Genomic DNA, 21,882 nt, shown 5'->3' on the forward strand with positions numbered 1-21,882 from the left:
TTGAATTTCCGTGTCGAATAACTCACTTATCAAGTCTCTTAGCCAAACCACATGACACGCGGCTGCGCTTGCCGCCATGTACTCTGCTTCACACGATGAGAGTACAACTGTACATTGTTTCTGAGAACACCAAGTAATTGGTGAAGACCCAAGATAAAATACGTGCCCCGTAGTGCTTCTGCCATCGTCTTGGTCAATGTTATGGCTACTATCACTATGTCCAACTAACACGTTTTTCCCACGAGTGTAAGAAATACCAAAACCAAGAGTACCTTGATTATAACGAAGAATTTGCTTTATAAGAGTTGCATGAGATTGCTTTGGGCTTTGCATGTACCGGCTTACGACTCCGACCGAATACGCCAAGTCGGGACGAGTTTGTAAAAGTTACCGGAGACACCCGACAATCTTTCGATATCTCGTAGCATCAAAGTTTTCTTCATCTTCAAATTTAGAAACTTTTATACTCGGATGCAATGGAATTTGAGCAGGATTGCAAACCTCCATTCCAGCTTCAGCTAAAATTTTCTTCGCATACGCTTCTTGCTTAATTTTTATTCCATTCTTGCTCTGATACCAATTAATGGAATTGGTACCAGGTATGGAACACGAACTTCAGTTCCGAGATAATAAGTTAGCTTTCCCAAATATGACATCTCAAAGTTTAAAGTCATCTCGCGCTTAAACTCCATTATTAAGTTTAAACTGGAACCCGTCACGATTAAGGTGCAACGTACACACCGACTATTAAAAGATCAGCTCCAATTTTTTCGGTATACCGCTTGTTCTTCTATGCACCGGTGAAACTTCAATTTAACAAAATACCGTTCAACTTTGTATTCCATGCCCTCGGAGCTTGCCTTAAGTCGTACAACGCTTTGGATAATTTGTATACTTTGTGTTCTTCACCCTTTTTAACAAAACCACGCGGTTGAGAAACAAAAACTTGTTCTTTTAACTCGCCATGTAGGAACGCGGATTTGACATCGAGGTGATGCAATTCCCAACCTCCATTCGCTGCGAGAGATAACAATAAATGAACCGTTTCGAGTCTAGCCACTGGTGCGAAAACCTCGTCAAAATCGACTCCGGGCTGCTGAACATAACTCTTTGCCACGAGTCTCGCCTTGTGTTTATTAAGCGAGCCATCCGCATTTCTTTTAACCTTGAAAACCCAATTTAAACCAATCGCCTTTGCACCACGTGGTAACTCGGTCAACGTTCACGTATTATTTTTATTAATCGACTCAATTTCGACACCCATTACTTTCACCCACTCTGGTTTCAATTTTGCATCATCAAAACAAACCGGTTCATCATCAGCAAGCAATAAAATATCTTCATCAATCATACTCGAGTTCAAGACATAATCATTAAAATGTACCGGGGTAACTGTGGCTTGAGAAAATCTCCTGACAGCCGGCTCAGGTGTATCCGTGTTGCTTGTACCAGCCGGGCTTGTTGGAGCATTTTAGACTATCGGTTCTTCATTGTATTCTTCACCCCCATCACCACTTGAACTCGTAGAGTTTGACTCAGGGCTCGACCCGATGTTTTTGGTATTAACGGTTCCTTCTCCGGTGTCAATTTCATCACCAAAGTTAACCCAAAACATACTAGGTGCTCGATCCTTTTCGTCGATTGTTTCGGTACTTTTACCCCAATTCAAACTTTGCTTTTCATCAAACATCGTGTTACCCGCTCGAATCACAACAATTTTCTTAGTCGATGGATTGTATAAACGATACCCCGCCGAACCTTTCTCACTCTCGAGATAAACTAAACGAGTCGAACAATCGTCTAACTTCTTAATATTTCCCGCAACTATTTTTGAATACGCAACACATCCAAAATACTTTAATAAATTTAAGATCCGGTTTCTTTCGTTTTAACATCTCATACGGTGTTTTGTCTTTTAACGCTCGAGTTGGAATTTTATTAATCACATCGGTTGAATGTCTCACCGCTTCACCCCACATATAATTCGGAACTTGTCTCGCTTTTAGTATGCTCCGAGTCATATCCAATATCGTGCAGTTCCGCCTCTCCACAACACCGTTTTGTTGAGGTGTATATGGAGCGGTTAAATGTCGAATAAACCCTCGTTTTCAGAGAACCGATTGAAATCACGAGACGTAAATTCTCCCCCTTTATCGGTTCGAAACGTCTTAATTTTCTCACTATTTTCCGCTTCCACCATGACTTTAAATCGTTTGAAGGTATCAAACGCTTCACTTTTTTCTTTCAACAAAAAAGTCCACATGAAACGTGAAAACTCATCTATAAAGACGAACACGTACCTATTTCCGGCTATGGTACTAGGAGTAATGAGCCCGCATAAATCTCCATGGATTAGTTCCAAGGCTCGGGTTGCTCTGAAAGTCGCCGACTTCGGAAACGGTTTTCTCGTTTGCTTCCCGACTAAGCACGAGTCACAGATTTGATTTTCTTGATCAAATTTTGGCATTTCAACGACCATATTATTTTTCTCCACTTGTTTCATAGACTCGAAATTTAGGTGTCCTAGTCTCGCGTGCCAAAGCTCATTCTCGTTATCAATCTGGGCTTGTAAACACACGGGTTTCCCCGTCTTTAACTTAATCGTATAAAGACGATTCTTGGATCGAGTAACGCGCATCAACAATTTTCCTTGATCATCATACATCAACAAGTAATCGTCTTTCATACGAATATCACAACCACTTTCTGTTGCTTTCCTAAGACTAATAATATTACTTTCAAATATAAGTTGAACTTGCCCAACATGTTCCAAGTCATACTAATAGTGGGTCTGTTTCAAGTGGAACTTGTTGTGACCCAATACGTAAATCAGAGTAAATGTTGCAAATGTTTTATTCACAACAAATAAGTATCTCACTAAAATCCAAACCATTATTCCTCCCTTATATCAAACAATTTCGAGATTCTTGTATAAAAGATGCAACACAAATAAATCATAATATTAAACAACCAACTTAAAATAAACAAATTATTATTTTAATCGCCATATTTATGATCTTACAATGATTTGTATAGAATCGGTTTGCAACACCCATAATAACAACAATTTCCCTATCATTTATAGTAGTCAACTATACTTTATGGTCTCAACTTGCAATATTTGAAATAAAAAAAAACAAAAAAAAATGAGTGTTGTTCCAGTAATAGACAACACAATGATAGTCATCCAAGAAGGCAAGAAGATATGAATTTTGCTTCATGAATATAAACAAAAACTCACTATGGTACCACTGTATTACGGGGATCGAAAAAGCTCTATTTTTATATCAGTTTGGCCCGAAACTCTTGCTAATGCAAGTTTGTATAATACCTTACCAGCAAATGAAGTATAATAAACACAATGAATTTCACTACCAGTTAACATGTGACATAAAAAATTCACATAATAATTAGATATAAAAGAAAGAACACTAATATGTTCTACCATCAATAAATTATTCTCCTTGAGTTTTGAATTATGTCACTATAGCAAAAGTTGTCAATACATATAAAAAAGTTTATTATATAGAATTAAAAGTAAAAACGCAATCAAGTGAGATGAACCATTTTCTCGTATTGCTCAGAGTAAAGACAAATAGTGACACCTTCTAAATTGGTCACTAATAAACTAAAAACATACAACACGAATTTACACACACTAAAATGAATTTCAAAAGTTCTACATACATTCTTTTATTTATTTTTTTTACTTTATTTACTACTATTAAATCTTAGATAAATCATTAATATGGAATGCTTAAAATACTTATTAAATGTTTTAATTAGATAGTTTTGAATTTCAATGTTGAACAATAATTATGTCACATGGCACAAAAATAGGACAATTAGGTGTCATGTAGCACAACAATATTTTTGTTTGTTATAATAATAGATATGACACATATAAAGATTTTCTTTAGGTGATAAAGCATGATATCAAATAGTATGTACACATACCTTTATATATATATATATATATATTTATACAAATAGTACATGTCTTTGTTTACTCAAATCCCTCATATGTGGCTAGTGGCAGAAATAATTGGCTTTTCCAAGTGAAGATATAAGTTCGATTTCTACTTGTGTCAATATGGGTTGATATTGACAATGACAAATTTGAGCTAAGCCTTGTACAAGGTTATCAATTCGTATTTCGAGTCCATCCCTGGTTTTGTCCCACCGTGTGTTACGCCATATAGTTCTGTTATGGTGGTGGCACAACGAACGTTAAGTGACAGCCAACAACATGTAACCCGAGGGAACGCCGGAATTAAACTCTGAAGCTAGCGTAAGTCTGATTAAAACAACATAGTCTAACTAAAATGAGACTAAAAACTTGGACAAGAAAATAATTCTTAAAAAATGAGAAGAGAAAAAAGAGTACACTTATAACATAGTGTAATATAGGCCATCACAGTCACCAATGCGCGTTCACCTCACGCGCCTTTGCTGCCCAGCTTCCAGGAAATTACACAATCAGTTCCTAACGCTATGTGTAGTGGAGGGGCTACAAATTGGAGCGTTTTGCGCTGTGTGACGCCTAGTCAACAAGGGGTGAAAATTTGTTTTTGTGGTGTAATAGTGTAGGGACTATAATATTAATATAATAATAATATATACATATATGTATATATAACACACATATTAATATAATAATAATACTTTCTTCTTCTTCTTCTTCTCGGGCGACAAATTCTCCTCGCTCCCGCCCTATATCGCCCTTTTAATCGCCCGGGGGTCGGTCTTTGTCGCCCCATTCTCGCCCTTTTAATCGCCCATTACGCTTTCTCGTAGTACGTTTTCGTCACATTACTCGTGCCCTATTAATATTATATCAGCACACACAAAACGTACGTACACTCTCGATTCATCATCTTCTTTGCAAATTCTTCTTCAAGCATTGACAGTAAGCAACTACATTCTCTTAATTTTGATCGTCCCGTTGTTTGATCGTACTGTAACTCTGTAAGCAATCGCGTAACTTAAAATCCACCTTTTTAACCGTTTAAATACCTTCTTTTAGTGTTTTCTGTACACCGTTAGTTGATTTGGTAAATTGTGTTGCTTACATGCAGTCGGTTTGATTATGTCACGTTTTTAGCGAAACCGGATTCATCCGCGTTGAGTTTAGTTTACTCTGTGGTATGATAAATTAGGTTTTGGCCTTTTGAGTTGTTTTTACGATTATAGATGCAACGTTAGACACGGTAGCTGTAATTTGGCGAATCGCATGTAATTGAAGTTGAAAATCGGGTGGCGTTTTTGTCTATCGTTGGAAATAACTTCGGTTATAGAATTTAGGTTTAAATCGACCTGCAAGGGGCTTTAGTTGGTAAGATTATTATTACTAGTTTTATCTGTTGTAATTATTAATGTATGTATTGGAGTTTGTTGATCATAGCTTAGTAAACATTTATGAGGACATGGTCCAGGATTAGGAGTTCCTGGATACTAGCATTGTGTATTTTGGTACTATGCTTTGTATGCATGTGTTGTCTAGAGCCAAGGGTTTCATTGGAAGCAACCTCTCTATCCTCACAGGATAGAGGTATGGTTTGCCTACATCTCACGCTTGCCAGACCCTACCAATAGCTTTGCTATGGGTGGGATGTACTAGGCATGGTTGTTGTATAGTTGTTAAATTAGTTAATAGTTATCTCTTCGCTTATATATTGTGATGATAAAGCATTTGCCCAATCATTTGGAGCTTTATGAAGCTACACTAGAATATTAGTGACTTTCAAGATGGTTTAGATGAAAGTTCTTAGTAGTTATTATTGCTACAGAGTTCTTAATGTCATATATCAAAGGTATCAAGCATAATCATATATTTGAATCATAATTATTCTATTCTTTCAAAATGTAGGTGATCTGAATTTACTATCAACTTTTTCTGTGTAAGTGATGGCTCCCAATCCCAGGGTTACTAGGGCGTTCCGTGCCATGAGAGAATTGGGGATCCCTGATGAAAGGACCAAGCCTGTTTTGAAAAATCTTCTTACTTTATGAAAAGAATTGGGAGCTTATTGAACACGAAAACTATAGAGTCCTCGCGGATGCTATTTTTGACGATGAATCAGAGGCATGTTATTCTGCTCCTAAACTTGTTATTCTGTTAAATTTTCTTCTATTCATCTGATATGAATCAAACATTCTGAGAGTGGTATCTTTTTTGCAGGTAACACAACCGAAGAAGAAACTCGATGACGCTGAAGTGCGTAATATTTATATTATTTTTTATAATGGTTTGTAACTTTGCATCATGAGTATCTAATGTTTTTATCCTCTTCATGACTGGTCACTTTCAGGCAGCTGAAAAGAAAAGAATTGAGCTAGCTGAAGTAAGGGGTCTTTTTACTTCTTATTAGAAATTATTAATGGTCTTCGGTTTTTACTCTAAGGGCTATGTTCCTTTTAATTTTTAGTTTGATTATTTCATAATTTTATTTTCTTGCTGGCACTTTTTATTACATCAGCGAATGAAAGCTATTGAAGAGGAACCTCAAATTCCAGAAGAACCCGAAAAGCCTTTAAAACGACTGCGTGTAAGACATCTAGATGATCAAGCTTCAGCCTCTTGTATCAACCCGAACACAAGTTCAAGTGGAAGTTTACTAAAAGTGCCAAAGTTAGAGGTTAATGAACTTCCTGAATCTCGACCCGAGCCTCTGTCACCAGTTGAAATTGCAGAAACCGGACCGTTATTAAGAACCGACTCACACCCAGTTTCCCCTCTGAAACAAGCTGATTTACCAAGAATTATAATGAAACTAGTAGATGAGCCACTTACAGATGATCCACCGAGTGTTGAGTTTCCTATTGCATCGAATATGACAGGTATTTATTAGCAAATCTGGTGATTTTGAATTATAAGTTTTAATATTTACAAAAAGGGTTTCTTGTAATATTTACAGAATCATTGACCGATGAAGATACTTCAACAGAAGACAATTTGGTTAAAGAACCTGAGCCCACAAAGACCATGAATTTAAGAAACCGTGTTCAAGAAACATCAAATGAAACAAACGTGTCAACTGCTAAAATAGACATTGCTTTATCATCATCAGGTGAGATCAAGATTACTTTTAACAGCAACTAACTCTAATTGTTATTTTTATTTTTCAAATGTGAGGATTCTGTTTTGTAAAGAATGGAAGATATATGTCTGAAATCTTACAAGTTTCTTGATCTAAACTTTTCCTTGAAGAAACTGATTAAAGACTCTTGTGAATGTTTTATAGATCTTGCACCTGATCACAATGGCCAACCACCAGTAAACACAGATGCCACATCACCTACAGAAAATGGGTTTGAGGAAGACAATCATTTTGTTTCTGATGAAAATGCTGACATGGATAAAGAGCAAGAAAGTGTTGTAAACACAGATAATATATCACCTACTGATTCGTTGACAACCGCGAATGATTTTGAGAAAGATACAGAAAACAAGATTGATGAAAACAATCATTTCATTACTGATGAAACCGTTGACATGGATAAAGAGCAAGAAAGCTTTGTAAACACAGATAATATATCACCTACTAGTTCGTTAAAAACCGTGAATGATTTTGAGAAAGGAACAGAAAACGGGGTTGATGAAAATATTCATTTCAGTTCTGATAAAACCATTGACATAGCTAAAGGGGAAGAAGGTGTGATAATCTCATTGGTCAATGAAGTCAACACCGAGCGTCCTCCATCTTTCACTTACATCCCTAAAAATGCAGTTTTCCAAAACGCCTACGTTAACTTTTCACTCGCTTGTATTACAAACAAAAATTGTTGTTCTACTTGTTCTGGTAACTGTCTTACGTCATCAACACCGTGCCAATGTGCACTACAAACCGGCGGTGAATTTGCTTACTCAGATGAAGGAACGATCAAGGAGGATATTCTAGACAACTGTATACAAACAAACCGCGACCCTCAAAAGTGTCAGCTCTTATATTGCAAAGAATGCCCACTTGAAAAACTAAAAAATGAGGGGGTTTTAGGTAACTGCAAAGGTCACTTGGACAGAAGTTTTATTAAAGAGTGTTGGTTAAAGTGTGGCTGTTATAAGAAATGTGGTAATCGAGTCGTGCAAAGTGGCATTAGATATAAGTTGCAAGTTTTCATGACACCTAACAGTAAAGGGTGGGGTCTACGCGCCCTTGAGGATTTACCGATAGGTGCATTTGTTTGTGAGTTTGTTGGGGAAGTGCTAACCTGTAAAGAACTTTTTAATAGAGTTTCACAAAGTTCCAACGATGATGAATATGCATATCCAGTATTTCTTGATGCTGAATGGGGGGAAGAGAATAATGAATTGAAGGAAGATGAAGCTCTTTGTTTGGATGCCACATATTTTGGAAATGTAGCTAGATTCATCAATCACAGGTATAAAAAACTCGGGTTTATGACGATTGAATGACCAAAAGTTTCTAATTTTTGTTTTTTCTTATTTTGCTAGGTGTTTTGATCCAAATTTGGTTGATATCCCAGTGGAAGTGGAGAATCCCGATCGTCACTACTATCATGTAATATAATTTATGCGCATACTTTACATTTGATTTAACCTTTAAAATACATTTGAATCTTAATTTGGTTTAATTGACAGGTTGCCTTCTTTACTACAAGAAAGGTGAAAGCCCTTGAAGAGTTAACCCGGGTGAGTTGGCGTATCATTTGTCATTTTTATTTATCACGATGCTTATGTGTGTGTGTATCTTGTAGGATTATGGTATAAATTTCGATGATGATGATCTCGTCAAGGCATTTGAATGCCAGTGTGGTAGCTCATTTTGTAGAAACATAAAAGGTTCAAGTGGTAAGTGGGATAATACTAAAGTTTGGAATATACAAGAAACATTATTGCAGGTGACTATATTGTTGCTGATTTGTATATGTTATATGTTTTGTTACAGGTTTTAGGAAAAGAAAGTGTGCTGAAGATTAAGGACTTACTGCATTAATGACTTCACTCAGTTCTTTTGGGTCTTTTTAAAGTTGCAAAAACCCAACTATAAACTCTACAACCTTTTGCTTATTATGTGTTGGGCTTTTGGTGGGATTGTTAATATAGTTATAAACTTAGTTACAAGTACTAACCATTGTCAGATTCACTGCCTTTGCAAGTTGCAATGGTGCACCAAACTTTTGTTTAATGCACCGGTATAATTTATTTTGATATACATGCTAAGAGTGCAGGTATACATAAAAATTGTATATCAAATTTAATGCATTTTTACTGCGTAAGAATCAGAAACATGTCATTGAAGTACATGTATAAATCGGTTTTGCTTTTTTTGCATAACTTCAAAATTCACTGTGTGGCTGGAGAAAAAGTTGTGACCCCAGAAGCCTGGCTGTAGGATGCCTTGGAGTCAAAAACTTAAGAACTTCCAATCCCATCTTCTTTGATGATGGTGGAGAATTTTTAAAAGGCCTATATGAATTAAAAAAGAAGCGAGCAACTTGCACGTCGTAAGAGCGCGAAACAAGCGTACAGGTGATATTACAAATTTAACTTTGGCATTAAATTAGTCTAAGATGGAAGTTGCCACCCATATATGTTTGCTCGGTTAGAGATATCCATATCAAATGCAAATATAGACTTTTCACAAGAAATATTACAGACATAATCCTAACCACACGGTGGTGTATATGACTAGCTCATAACAAGAAGATATACAACAACAAACCATCATCTTTCTTCAAGATAATAATTGTACACGTCAAAACGAATAGACTCTTATGGGTGAATAACAACTCTAAACTTCGAACAAGATATTATGTAATTTTAATTTAGCAACACTCTTTATTTTGAGTAGATTGGATGTTTTCAGGGGTGTAAACGAGCCGAGCCGTCCGTGAGCTATTTAATCTCGGATCAATAAATACCTCCAATTGAGCCGGGCGTTTTTTGGCTCGAGCCTCAAATAAAGCTTGTTTAGTTATCGAGCCCGAACTTAAACCTTGCATAGGAAGCCGTTAGGCTCGTGGAGCCTTGTGTATTTTAAAGTTTTACATCTTTGTACTTTTATGTATTAATTTCACACTGCATAACCGAACTTTGGCTTGTTTAAGGTAATACACGAGCTCGAGCAAAACTTAGACTTATTAAAGGTTTTTCCCAAAATATATAAAAATAATTAAAACCCATATAAATTTATTAATAAAAAACAAAATGAATTGAACTTGAGTTGAACCCGAGCTTATAAAAACAACTCACGAGCCGAGCTCAATCTTAGAAAAAGTGCCTGGGCTCTTGCAAGTCAAAACAAGCCAAGCTCAAGTCCATTCTGTTAGGATTAAACGCACACACGAAACTGAACACACACACGAAAGCAGTAAACGAACACGAGGATTTAACGTGGTTCGGTCTAAACTGACCTACGTCCACTGGTGGCAACTAGGTATATCTTTATTGAGTGACCAATATTACAAGTACATAATGTTGTTTATATAGAGACTGAACTAGGGTTAGTAAATTATTATGCAAGAAATCTAAACCGGGCCGGGCTTGGGCCCGACCGCCCACACCCGTCTCCTCTTTTGACTTCATATAATAAACCGGGCCAACAAGGCCTACGAACCCAACAATCTCCCACTCGGAGGCCTTGAGTACTCTCGTCTGCACTCCTGATTGTACTTCTGTAATCTGAACATTAAACTTCTTCTAGTTGCCACCGCCTCCTCATCAATTAACCTGAAGGCCCGTTGAAGCTCCCCGGAGCTCCAACACGTCAGTCACGGCTGAAACTGCCCCTGACCCATTCTCTGTCCCTACCGACTCCCACTGTAACGAACTACCGGATCCTAAGATAACCTGAGAACAAACACTCTCCATATTCAGCAAGTAATTCATTGGAGAGACTTTTACAGCTGGAATACTGGTTTTCTTAATCCACTGTCGACCTGGAACTGTAACTGAAACACGACCTGTGCTCCCACTGTCACGATGTCCCCCAACTGATTTAACCTTCCTAGCTCGTTCATCCTGAATCTTCACTTTGGCTCTGGGTTTGTTACTTGCAAAACGAACCTTCTTCTGCCCACGAGATTCTGTGAACCGGACTTTGTCTTTCACCAAAACTGGATCCACTCCTTTCGGTGACATGCCGACCATATACAATGAACCCATTTTCTTTCCACGAGCAACAACGAGATTCCCTTTGACTACTTTCCACTGCCCATTCCCGAACTTAACATCGTGCCCCTGGTCATCCAACTGCCCAACTGAAATCAAACGTTTCTTCAAACTTGGAATAACCCTCACATCTTTCAAAGTCCAAGAAGTACCGGCTGAAGTTATCAAATCAACGTCTCCCATACCCGTAACCTCTAAAATATCATCATTCGCTAGTCGAACCTTTCCAAAATCCCCAAATTTAAGATTCTTCATCGTTTCACTACAGTGAGTGGCATGAAACGATGCACCAGAATCCATCACCCAAGCATCAACGCTACTCTCAACACTACAAACCAAAGCCTCATCACTACTGACCCCGTCATCTGTGTCGTCTTCTGTAATGTTCACCTCTTTCTTACCATTCGGACACTGATTCCTGAAGTGTCCTTTCTCTTTACAACCCCAACATTCAATATCCTTACGAGTCTTAGACTGACTCCTCTTCCTGCTCCCACTGCCTCGCTGTTTTCCCCTACCTCTACCTTCTGTGACTAGCATATTGCCTGATGATTCACCTGAACTTCTGCGTCTTGAATCTTCTCCCAGAATCAGATCTCGAATCCCATCGAAAGTAATATTTGTAGACGAACTACAAACTGCAGTCACTGTTTGCGACCAACTGTCGGGCAAAGAGGATAATAACAAGAGGCCTTGAACTTCATCATCAAACTTAATGTCAACTGACACTAAGCGGGACAAGATCGAATTAAGATTATTGATATGAGTTGTAACTGACCCACCTTCTTTCATTCTTGTTGTCACTAGCTCTCGGATAAGATAGACTTTATTCGCTGCCGAAGGCTTCTCATACATGTTGGATAGTGCGTCCATCATACCACGGGCTGTGGTTTCTTTCATGACGTTAAACGCCACATCTTCCGACAACGACAATGTAATACACAAGCCCTAGCTTTCTTGTCTAACTTCTTCCAATCTGCTTCTGACAACTTTTCTGGTTTTTCATCCTCAAGCACTATATCCAAGTCTTTCTGACAAAGTAGTGCCTCAATCTGCATCTTCCACCAACCGAACTTCTGTCCGTCAAACTTCTGTATCGAAACCTTTCCGTCTTCTGCCATGACAATGACTAAAACGAAAAACTAGATAAAACACAGACAAACACGCAATGGCACGAGCCTGAACTTAACGACTGTTCTACTGAACTCTGTTAAAAAATCAACCTATTTATACGCAGCGGAAATACGAACTGAAAATCAGAAACTGAAACTTTAAACTGAAACGATAAAACCTGACAAACGCGGTTGGCACTGGTTCTCCGTTTCTTTAACGCTTCTTCTGACTTAAAACTGTTCTTCAACGAAAAATAGGATCTTGATTCAACTATTCTTGACTCGTACTTTGCAAAATAGAATCTCGACCCCCAAATAAAATATAAAAGGCCTAACTGATAATAACGATCTTCGGCGATTTCTTCTAGCGGCGCTACTGCGGCAATAAGAAATAACGACGGCGACGGCGGAACCCTAGCGACTGCTAGCGGTGACGTGACGGCGTAAGAAACGGTTCAACGAGTTCTTCGTGTGAAACAAACCTAAGCTCTAGATACCACTTGTTAGGATTAAACGCACACACGAAATTGAACACACACACGAAAGCAGTAAACGAACACGAGGATTTAACGTGGTTCGGTCTAAACTGACCTACGTCCACGGGTGGCAACTAGGTATATCTTTATTGAGTGACCAATATTACAAGTACATAATGTTGTTTATATAGAGACTGAACTAGGGTAAGTAAATTATTATGCAAGAAATCTAAACCGGGCCGGGCTTGGGCCCGACCGCCCACACCCGTCTCCTCTTTTGACTTCATATAATAAACCGGGCCAACAAAGCCTACGAACCCAACACATTCAAGCTCGGACTACATTCGACTCCTTTTCACCCGCATATGTTTTTATCGTTTTTGTTTCATTTCTTACTACAAACTTAAAATAATAAAAAAATATATAATAAAATTATTTTCCTATTCGAGTTATGAGTTAACTCAGCCTTGGCGTTCAATAACCAATTAACCAGAATCCAAACCCTAGCTCTCATTTCTTCTTCTTCTTCTTCTTCTTCTTCTTCTTTCACAACAATGGCGATGCAAACCTTAGCAGCAAAGCTCGCACGATCACTCCAAACCCTAACCCAAACCCGAACCGGATTCACCCAAACCCGTTTCTACATCAGCCCCAACATCCAAAAAATGAAGTTCCCCAAATACCGCAAAGGCCGAATCGAAGGCGTCCGAGACGGCGGCAACGAGATCTGTTTCGGCAAATACGCTTTGCAGGCACTGGAACCGGCAAGAATCTCAGCTAAGCAGATCGAGGCTGGACGACGGGCGTTGCAGATGAACGTTCGCCGTGGTGGCAAAGGTGGGAAGGTCTGGGTTAGGGTCTTTCCGTACAAGTCTGTCACCTCGAAACCGGCCGAAACCCGTATGGGGAGGGGGAAGGGTGCCATTTCGTATTGGGTGGCCCCGGTCAAGGCCGGGCAGATTTTGTATGAGATGGGAGGTGTCACCGAGAGTTTGGCCAAGAGGGCGATTCAGATCGCCGGGTCGAAGATGCCAATATTGACGAGGTCGATTATTCGGGATCCGAATGTGAAGGAGATTGGGGTTCGGTGAAGCGGTTTGGAATGCTGGTATGTTTGGTTTTATATGTTTTTGATTAGACTTAAATGGTTTATGAATTGTGAGGTTTACGGGGCGGATATTTGCTAATAATTATATGATTGTCTGATTTTGATAAGGTTGGAATGAATGTTTTGACTCTTGATTAGAAGTGAAAGATTTTTTGACCTGACCCTGTTTTGACCAGCGGTATAAAGTAACTAAATCTGTTGGTTATTTTCGATCGCAAACTAAGGTTTAATCAAGAAAATTAGTAATTCGATACAACAGTATCATCATCATCATCGTACTCAGTATATCCCACCAATAGCAATGCTATGGTAGGGTCTGAGGAGGGTAAGATGTAGACAGTCTTATCTCTATCCCATAGGGATGGAGAGGCTGCTTCCGGTGAGACCCCCGGCTCGATAGTAGTTTTGCATCAAGCCTTGGACATAAGGCACATAGCACTCAATCATCAGGGACACCGGCTGATTGGTGCATGTGCCCTTGTCTTTCGGCTATCAACGCCACCACATGATGCCTGATTAACCTTCCGCCACTTTTAACGTTATTTTCACGAGATTAGTAAAATAACGTCAAAATTAGTGCACTTTTACTTTTGCCCACCCGAGGGTTCACACATATATACATTATATGCGCGCACCGCAAGCAGGGCGTTCGATACAACAGTAGTGCTGAATCTTTGAGTTTTAGTCCTCTGTTAGTCACTTCATCTTTGTGTTTACGCGGGATGAAATATTAGTTATCTTGTTATAGATCTAGATTCTAAGCACCTTTCTGTGTTAATATCTTTTATTGCAGAGTTTCAGCTTAGTGTAAACTTTATATTCAAACTCACTGTGATGCATAATATTATGTGAACAGTGAACTGCATATATTTGACCATTGTTCTTGTTAGTTTGCTCAACATGGTGTAGGAGTTTGGTTTTGAAAGCTTATACAGCTTCTCTAGTAACATAAACATTCAAGTTGAAAAGTTTTGGAACTTTAGGGTGTTTATTTATTGAAACCGTGCCTAACCGAAATGCACATTACAATTAGCAGTCCGTTACGAGCCCAATCTGAACTTATCAAATTGTTTTGCAATCCACGCACAAGATTGTTATGCATAAGCTTTGATCTTTCTTTTAATCATAAAAATTGACCATGGTTGCCATTGATAATTTAATATCTCGATCTCAAGTTGCCCATGGCTGCATTTTAACATTACAATCGACAATGTCCAAAAACTGTGGTATTCAAATCGAAACGACTGAAGCGCAACAGAAAAAATAAATCCATATAGACCGGGGGAGGGGGGGTATCTACGTTGATGGCAAGGGGTTCACAGGGACCCCTCGAGTTTTGAAATTATAGTGTAACGTTGAGCTAGATGTAGTGGAGTGAACCCCCTTATAAAGTTTAAGTGAACCATCTATGATCTAACACAACCAGAGAAGTAGTGTAGTGGTATTGAGTGGGTTGTTATATTTGATGTCGCAGGTTCGATTTAATAGTTAATGTTTTTAGGGTTTCCATAAACTTCACCCAGTTACACTTACAACCACTTCTATAGACCTGAGAGTCTGCCTTCTCCACTGTTAATTTGGTCCTCCACTCTTTTGCATAGCAATTTTGATGTTTTTTTAAATCTTTTTATTTGTTTATTTATATTGTTAATATTTTTAGTTTGTTTACATGTTAATCTGTTTAAGATACGATTGCTAATTTCTTTAAGCCACGATTTGTTAGTTTAAATGTGATTGTTGAAGTAACTTAAGATATAGTTATGCCCTTTCACAAAATAATGTTAGCTTTATTTGTTAATCTGAAATGAGCTGAGTTGAGATGTATTTGTTGAATTACCATTGGTAGGTCATTTTGGCATATTAAGTTTATCTTGTTTACATTGTGTTTTATTAGTATCAACCGGAATGTTTTATTAGCTGTGGGGGTTTTCTGTAAAATGAGAAGTATGATCTATTGTTTATTTGTTGTCTAAGTTTACTTAAGATATAGTTATGCCTTTTCACAAAATAATTAGTTACAGTAATAAGTCATCATCCCTTAACCTTGATCTGAACTAGACCTTTTGTTTTTAGTTTATGAATATCAACCATCAGTTCACCAAATTGCAACAAAAAGTAATGTGGCTTGTAGTGCCAATTAAAGAAGACACGAACTATGAAGTTACTTGTCCAGGTGGTTTATGCCTACTAATATTTTTCTAAGTTTCTAACATTTATAATTGGGTTGGTACTTGGATGGATGTTCGTACTCATCACTAAACCATATGACCATCTAAAGGTGTTCAGTAGGTATTTGACTGTAGTTTACACCCGCGATGCATTATGAAGAAAGCATTTAATGGATGCTAGTAGTAATTATGAATGAAAAGGAACATTCAAAAGATAATTTTAGTCACAGATTTCAGTTAAACCAAAGGTACTTAGATTACCAACAGTTCTTGGTAAGTGTGGTGTCAGTCTCCAATAATATTTTGGTTCAATCGGTTTAGAGTTCTTAGAACGTCTAATGCAATTCTGAAAAAATGCCTCTCTTTTAATGTAAGCTTTAGGCCTCCGAAAAGGTTGGATCACCTGGGTGATGGACCTTACTGACCCGAACTATTGGAGCATCTGAAAACAGTGAACCTTTTGAAAAAATTCCAGGATCCGTCTTTGTATTTAGATCAAATCTTTAGTGTTTTGTTGTCACTTAATATGTTCTTTTACTTGCGCTCCATCCTTATCGAGTTATCTCAAATGTGACATGTATCTACAATCATTTAACCCGGTTTACACCTTGGGTGACTTGAAACACAAGAATAAATAAAATAATTCATAGACATAATTACTTTTGTGGTGCCTTGAAAATCTTGATTTTGGTCCATGCACTTCTTTCTCTGCCTACAACAATAAAGGATTTCAATTTCTGAGACTAGCACAGTAAACTTTGCTGTTAAACAGGAGCCTTTTATACTTTCTTTATACAATCTTTGAGAAATTGATCAATCCTGAAGAAACTTCACATCTCCATCAGCAATTTCACGTCATTAAGAGAATAATGCTGTTGTGACACTGATGCCTTTAGGCGGCATCTTCAAAGAACATAGGAATGAGGCTAGGTTCTTTAGAGGGCAAGCATTATGTCAAAGAACATAGGAAGAATGTGGCTAGGATTTTTATAGAGTTATACATTATGTCACAAAGACGATGGATCTAGACAATGGATTTGTTGTTGAGAGGGGAGACGGAGGAGATTGGTTATTGATATCAATGGTGACGTGTCCAACATTTAGTGGAGATGGGAGCTTGAATCACCAGAGATGGTGGCGGCTGCGACAAATAACAAAGAAACGGGTATAGGTGGGGATGGGTAACATAATGTGACAATGTTAGTCTCGGAGATTAAAATAGCAAGCAATGTGATCATCGGCAACAAAAATGTGGAATAGAAACTAAGATTTTTTGTATTTGGTCTGAAAAGTTGTGATTTACATTTAAACAGCTTTGAAGTAAAATAAAAATGGTTTAATATGATACTTTTCAAATTTAAATCCTCCTAGTTTAGATACTCTAAATTTAAACAGAAATGTTTAAATCAAATAATTTACAACTATTTTATACACATTACATCCAATGTATTTGATGACACAAAAGAAAAAGATTTTAACTCTAATATTATAGAACAGAATTTGTAGTTTTCAAAATGTTAAACTTTACTTTTCTTTCTTGTAAATTAGTAAATAAAAAATTGTAAGAAATACATTATGAATATTTATTTACTATAAAAATAAATATGATAAAATTAACTATGATGAAGTTTTTTTTAAGCCTAATCATTTGTGGTGTGGTGGTAAAAATGTTGGAATTACCCAATAAAGGCTAAGGTTCGAGTCTCATAAGAGGCAAAAGATGAAGAATATAAAAGTTAGCTATAAGAAAAATGCAATGAGTTTTATTTATACGATGTCATACTGTAATCATTTTGATGGGATGGTCATATATTTAATCTTAAATTCATTCTAGGGTTTTCTTCTATTTGATGTCATGGGTGTGAATCCCACTCATGCAGGGTAGTCGAAGCAGCATGAGTTCTTCGAGCACGAAATTAAATGAGATCGTTTGGCTTAGCTCGAGCTCGAGATCAAAGTTAAACTTAGTCGCGAGCTTTGTACGCTGCCCTAACCTAAGTCTTATTTACCATATTCCCGGGTTTAAATTGGGGGTAAACCATCATAATCCTCCTAAGATGTATCATATATATTTTAAAGACAAAATGGCAAAACAGGTCCTTTATGTTTTCATGGTTTTTCAATAGTCGTCCTTTCGAAAACTTAATGACAGAATTCATATTCTGTGTTTACAAAATGTTTCACATACGTTCTTTTTCACTAACTCAGTTAAATTTTTTCGTTAACTCTGATCACATGACCTGCACGTGAGGGTAAATGCGTAATTTCATGGTCCAGCTCAGGGTAGTTTTGTAAATTAATGTGTTTATTTAATAATTAAAAATTTAGAATTAAATAAATAAATATATTTAAAAAAATAACTCTCTTTCTCTCACTTCATCTCTCTCACTCTCTCTCTCCCCAACTCTCACACTCTCTCTCTCCTCCCCCTGTCTCACGCCACCACCACCACCCTTGTCTCCGGCCACCACCAACTCCGGCCACCACCACCCTTAAAAATAAATACATTTCTCTCCCCCTCTCTCTCTCTCTCTCCCTCTACTGCACTTCATTCACCACCATCAATTGTCATCATAAATGAATCACCACAACTCCGCCGTCCTCCTCCTCTTTGATCCCCTCCTAGAAGAAGCCGACCCAATTCCGATGGGAGGATTATTCAGGTTACGAATCCGATTCCCAAACTGGGTTTCATAATAATATTAATTTAGGGTTTGGTTCAGATGATTTTGTGTTGGATTATAATGTTATGGCTAAATTGGTTCAAGTAAAGGGCATTGAGGATGTGGTTTTGGTGACGGTTGGGAATCGGGTTTCGCTTTTGTGGAGGCGGTACTGGCGATTGAGATGCAGAGGTGCGGCGGTATTGTTGGTATGGTGGCGACGGTACTGTTGGTATGGTGGTTGCGGTAATTGTGGTGGTGGAATGATGATCGGAGAGAGGGAGTTGGCAGAGGGAGGGGAGTGTGATGAGGAAACGGTTGGGGTGAAGAATCCGACATGGCGGACTTTAGGGTCGATGACGGTGCAGGTGACACGACGGGGATCCATTGGGCTAGGGTTTAGGGTGGATGTGATTGAGTGGAAATTTATCTGGTGGTAGACACTGTGTGTTTTGGGTAGTTAGATGAGAGAGAGAGAGAGAGAGAGAGAGAGGGAGAGAGAGAGAGTATTTTTTTTAAAAGGCAAAATCTTTAGTCTAATTATACAAACAGTCCTTAAAGGAGTAAAATGACCACACTATCCTCATGTGCAATGCATATGACCATATTTAACAAAAAAATTTAACTGGATTTGTACCAAAGGATGTAACGTGAACAGAATTTGAAACATGAAATACGTTTCTGTCATTAAGTTTCGAAACGACGACTATTAAAAAACCATGAAAATATAAAGTACCTGTTTTGCCATTTTGTCTATTTTAAAATTGGGTTTTTCTACACATCTCTGTCTCTCTCTCTCTCTCTATCCATAAACCCTTCCACCAGCTTCCCATCGTATCTCAACCATGGCGGCGTCAACCGCAACGGCAATCAGCCGATCACTCCTAACCGTACGATCATCGTCTCTCATTTCCACGCGCCTATTCTCTTTAATAACCAAACCTCCACCTCTACCCGTATTCACCCGATCCACAATATCCATTTCACACTCTCTCCGTGCCACCGCACCCGTCCGGCTCAACCTCATCCGATGCCGCGTGAACCGGTCCGGAGGCGCCTACTCGCCTCTCAACTCCGGTTCGAACTTCAGTGACCGGCCGCCCACGGAGATGGCGCCGTTGTTCCCTGGATGTGATTATGAGCATTGGCTGATTGTGATGGATAAGCCTGGTGGTGAGGGAGCTACCAAGCAGCAAATGATTGATTGTTATGTTGAAACCCTAGCTAAGGTTCTCGGAAGGTACCGCCTAAACCCTAACCTTTTCAATTCGTAATTTGAGATTCATTGCGTATTCTTATGTAATTAGGGCTGTAAATGAACTGAACCTAATGACGTATTGTTTATGTTTGTTCATAAAGCATTAAAATTGTTCACGAATGGTTCAATCCAACATGTAGAAAAAGAAAATTTAAAAAATTTAAAAATTTTTAAAAAAAAGCAACATTTTTTATTCAAAACATTTGACATAATCATTTTAATAATATATAAATTATAAAGTTGTAATAACAATAATAATAATAATCAAATATAATCATCCCCAAAAGTGGTTTGTTTTTGATAATGTCAACAAAACCACAAGTTAGATTTGTTGTTAGTTAAAGCAAATTAACGAAACGAACGGAACTCAAATAATAAAATTATAATAATAAATGTTAGGTTGGTTATTACAAATTAAATATTATAAAATATAAAACAAACAACATAAACAAACGAACATAAATGAATATGTTACTGAATTCCACGAACACAGATGAACGAGCGCAACCTCTGTTCAGTTTGTTCAAATAACTAAACGAACAAATTTCTTGTTTGTGTTCGTACATTTATCAAACAAACGAATGTAAAGGAACTTATCGGGGAACTGTTCACTAAATGTTGGGTTCCTTTACAATGAACGTTATCAGTTTTCAGGTGTAAATGAGTCAGGCTGAGCATGAGCTCGGCTTGTTGACTTATGAGAGCTCGAACTCGGCTTGTTTTGAGCTCTTTTTCTAAAGCTCGAGCTTGAGCTCCACTTGAGTCGTTTTTAAACTCTGGCTCAGCTCGTTTGTTATTCAATTTGTGTATGTTTTTTAATTATTGTTATATATTTTGAGAAAAACCTTAAACGAGCCTAAGCTTTGCTCGAGCTTGTGTAGTATCTTAAATGAGCCAAAGCTTGGTGGTGCGGCGTGAAATAATACGTAGAAGTCCAAAATATGTAAAACTTAAAATTACTCGTGGCTCAAGCTAGATAACTAGACGGGCTTTTTATGTGGCTTGGGCTTGGCTCCAGCTAAAAAAAGACTGCTTTTTTCATGCTTTTTATCAATCTGATCTCAAATAGCTCGCTAGCTGCTCGGCTCGGCTCGGCTCGTTTGCACTCTTATTTTCATAGCCCTAATTTGGCATACCGATCTTGTTTTTTAACAATTAGGCATGTCCTGAAATCATGGCTGTTTGGTTATAAATATATAATTACAATGTATAATAATATTCTGTCTATCAATGTGATCAATTGTGCTAGTGAGGAAGAAGCAAAGAAGAAGATTTATAACGTGTCTTGTGAGAGGTACTTTGGATTTGGCTGTGAAATTGATGAAGAAACATCAAATAAGCTAGAAGGTATGTCTATGTCTGATTTTATATATATATTTTCACAACTATGATTGTTTATTTTATAAAAATCGTTGGTCACAAACTTGTATTTTGTACAGGGCTGCCTGGTGTGCTCTTTGTGTTACCAGATTCATATGTGGATGCTGAAAACAAAGATTATGGAGGTATGCTTACTGTATGATTAACATCAGCTGCATTTTAGGGCTTTCTATTTGAATATGTTTTTTTTTGGTCATGTGTTAAGTGTTATTGCTATGTTCCTGGTTTCATATTCAGCTGAGTTGTATGTGAATGGAGAGATAGTTCAAAGGTCACCCGAGAGGCAAAGGAGGGTGGAACCGGTTCCACAAAGAGCGCAAGATAGACCCAGATACAATGATCGGACTCGATATGTCAGGCGTCGTGAAAACAGCCGTTAATCGTGATTCCCAGCATCCCACACAACCTAAATATGTTATATTAGCTTATTTCTAAACGTTTGAAACATCATTAGTGGGTTGGATGGATATTGCTATCTTTGAAGTAATGATGGTGTCTTGGGTCTATGCGCTTATGTTGGTTAATAATTTCTGGTTCGAATAATTATATATCATATCGTCTTCAAGATTCTTATTTCAAGTAT

At 37.8% G+C, this 21,882-nt stretch overlaps 1 protein-coding gene and 2 pseudogenes across 2 annotated transcripts; all 3 read left to right on the forward strand.

Moving 5' to 3' along the window:
• Positions 1 to 5,907: 5,907 nt before the first annotated feature.
• Positions 5,908 to 9,119, forward strand: LOC143561919 (putative inactive histone-lysine N-methyltransferase SUVR2; annotated as a pseudogene). The gene is made up of 11 exons (XR_013140392.1): positions 5,908 to 6,085; positions 6,182 to 6,217; positions 6,312 to 6,344; positions 6,480 to 6,631; positions 6,761 to 6,840; positions 6,918 to 7,070; positions 7,245 to 8,382; positions 8,456 to 8,522; positions 8,603 to 8,653; positions 8,719 to 8,812; positions 8,910 to 9,119. The product of XR_013140392.1 is annotated as a putative inactive histone-lysine N-methyltransferase SUVR2 (transcript).
• Positions 9,120 to 13,276: 4,157 nt separating this feature from the next.
• Positions 13,277 to 13,813, forward strand: LOC143561930 (large ribosomal subunit protein uL16c pseudogene; annotated as a pseudogene).
• A 5,693-nt stretch (positions 13,814 to 19,506) lies between these two features.
• LOC143563185 (multiple organellar RNA editing factor 2, chloroplastic-like) lies at positions 19,507 to 21,861 on the forward strand. Its single transcript, XM_077050790.1, has 4 exons — positions 19,507 to 19,901; positions 21,169 to 21,266; positions 21,359 to 21,424; positions 21,537 to 21,861. Exons 1-4 carry the CDS (start codon positions 19,507 to 19,509, stop codon positions 21,677 to 21,679), a joined length of 702 nt encoding a protein of 233 aa, XP_076906905.1. The 3' UTR covers positions 21,680 to 21,861.
• The last annotated feature ends 21 nt before the right edge of the window (positions 21,862 to 21,882 follow it).

This window comes from Bidens hawaiensis, unplaced genomic scaffold, assembly GCF_021521415.1.
Source record: "Bidens hawaiensis isolate Kalapana, Puna unplaced genomic scaffold, B.hawaiensis_p1.1 tig00001179_1, whole genome shotgun sequence".
Classification (NCBI taxonomy): domain Eukaryota; kingdom Viridiplantae; phylum Streptophyta; class Magnoliopsida; order Asterales; family Asteraceae; genus Bidens; species Bidens hawaiensis.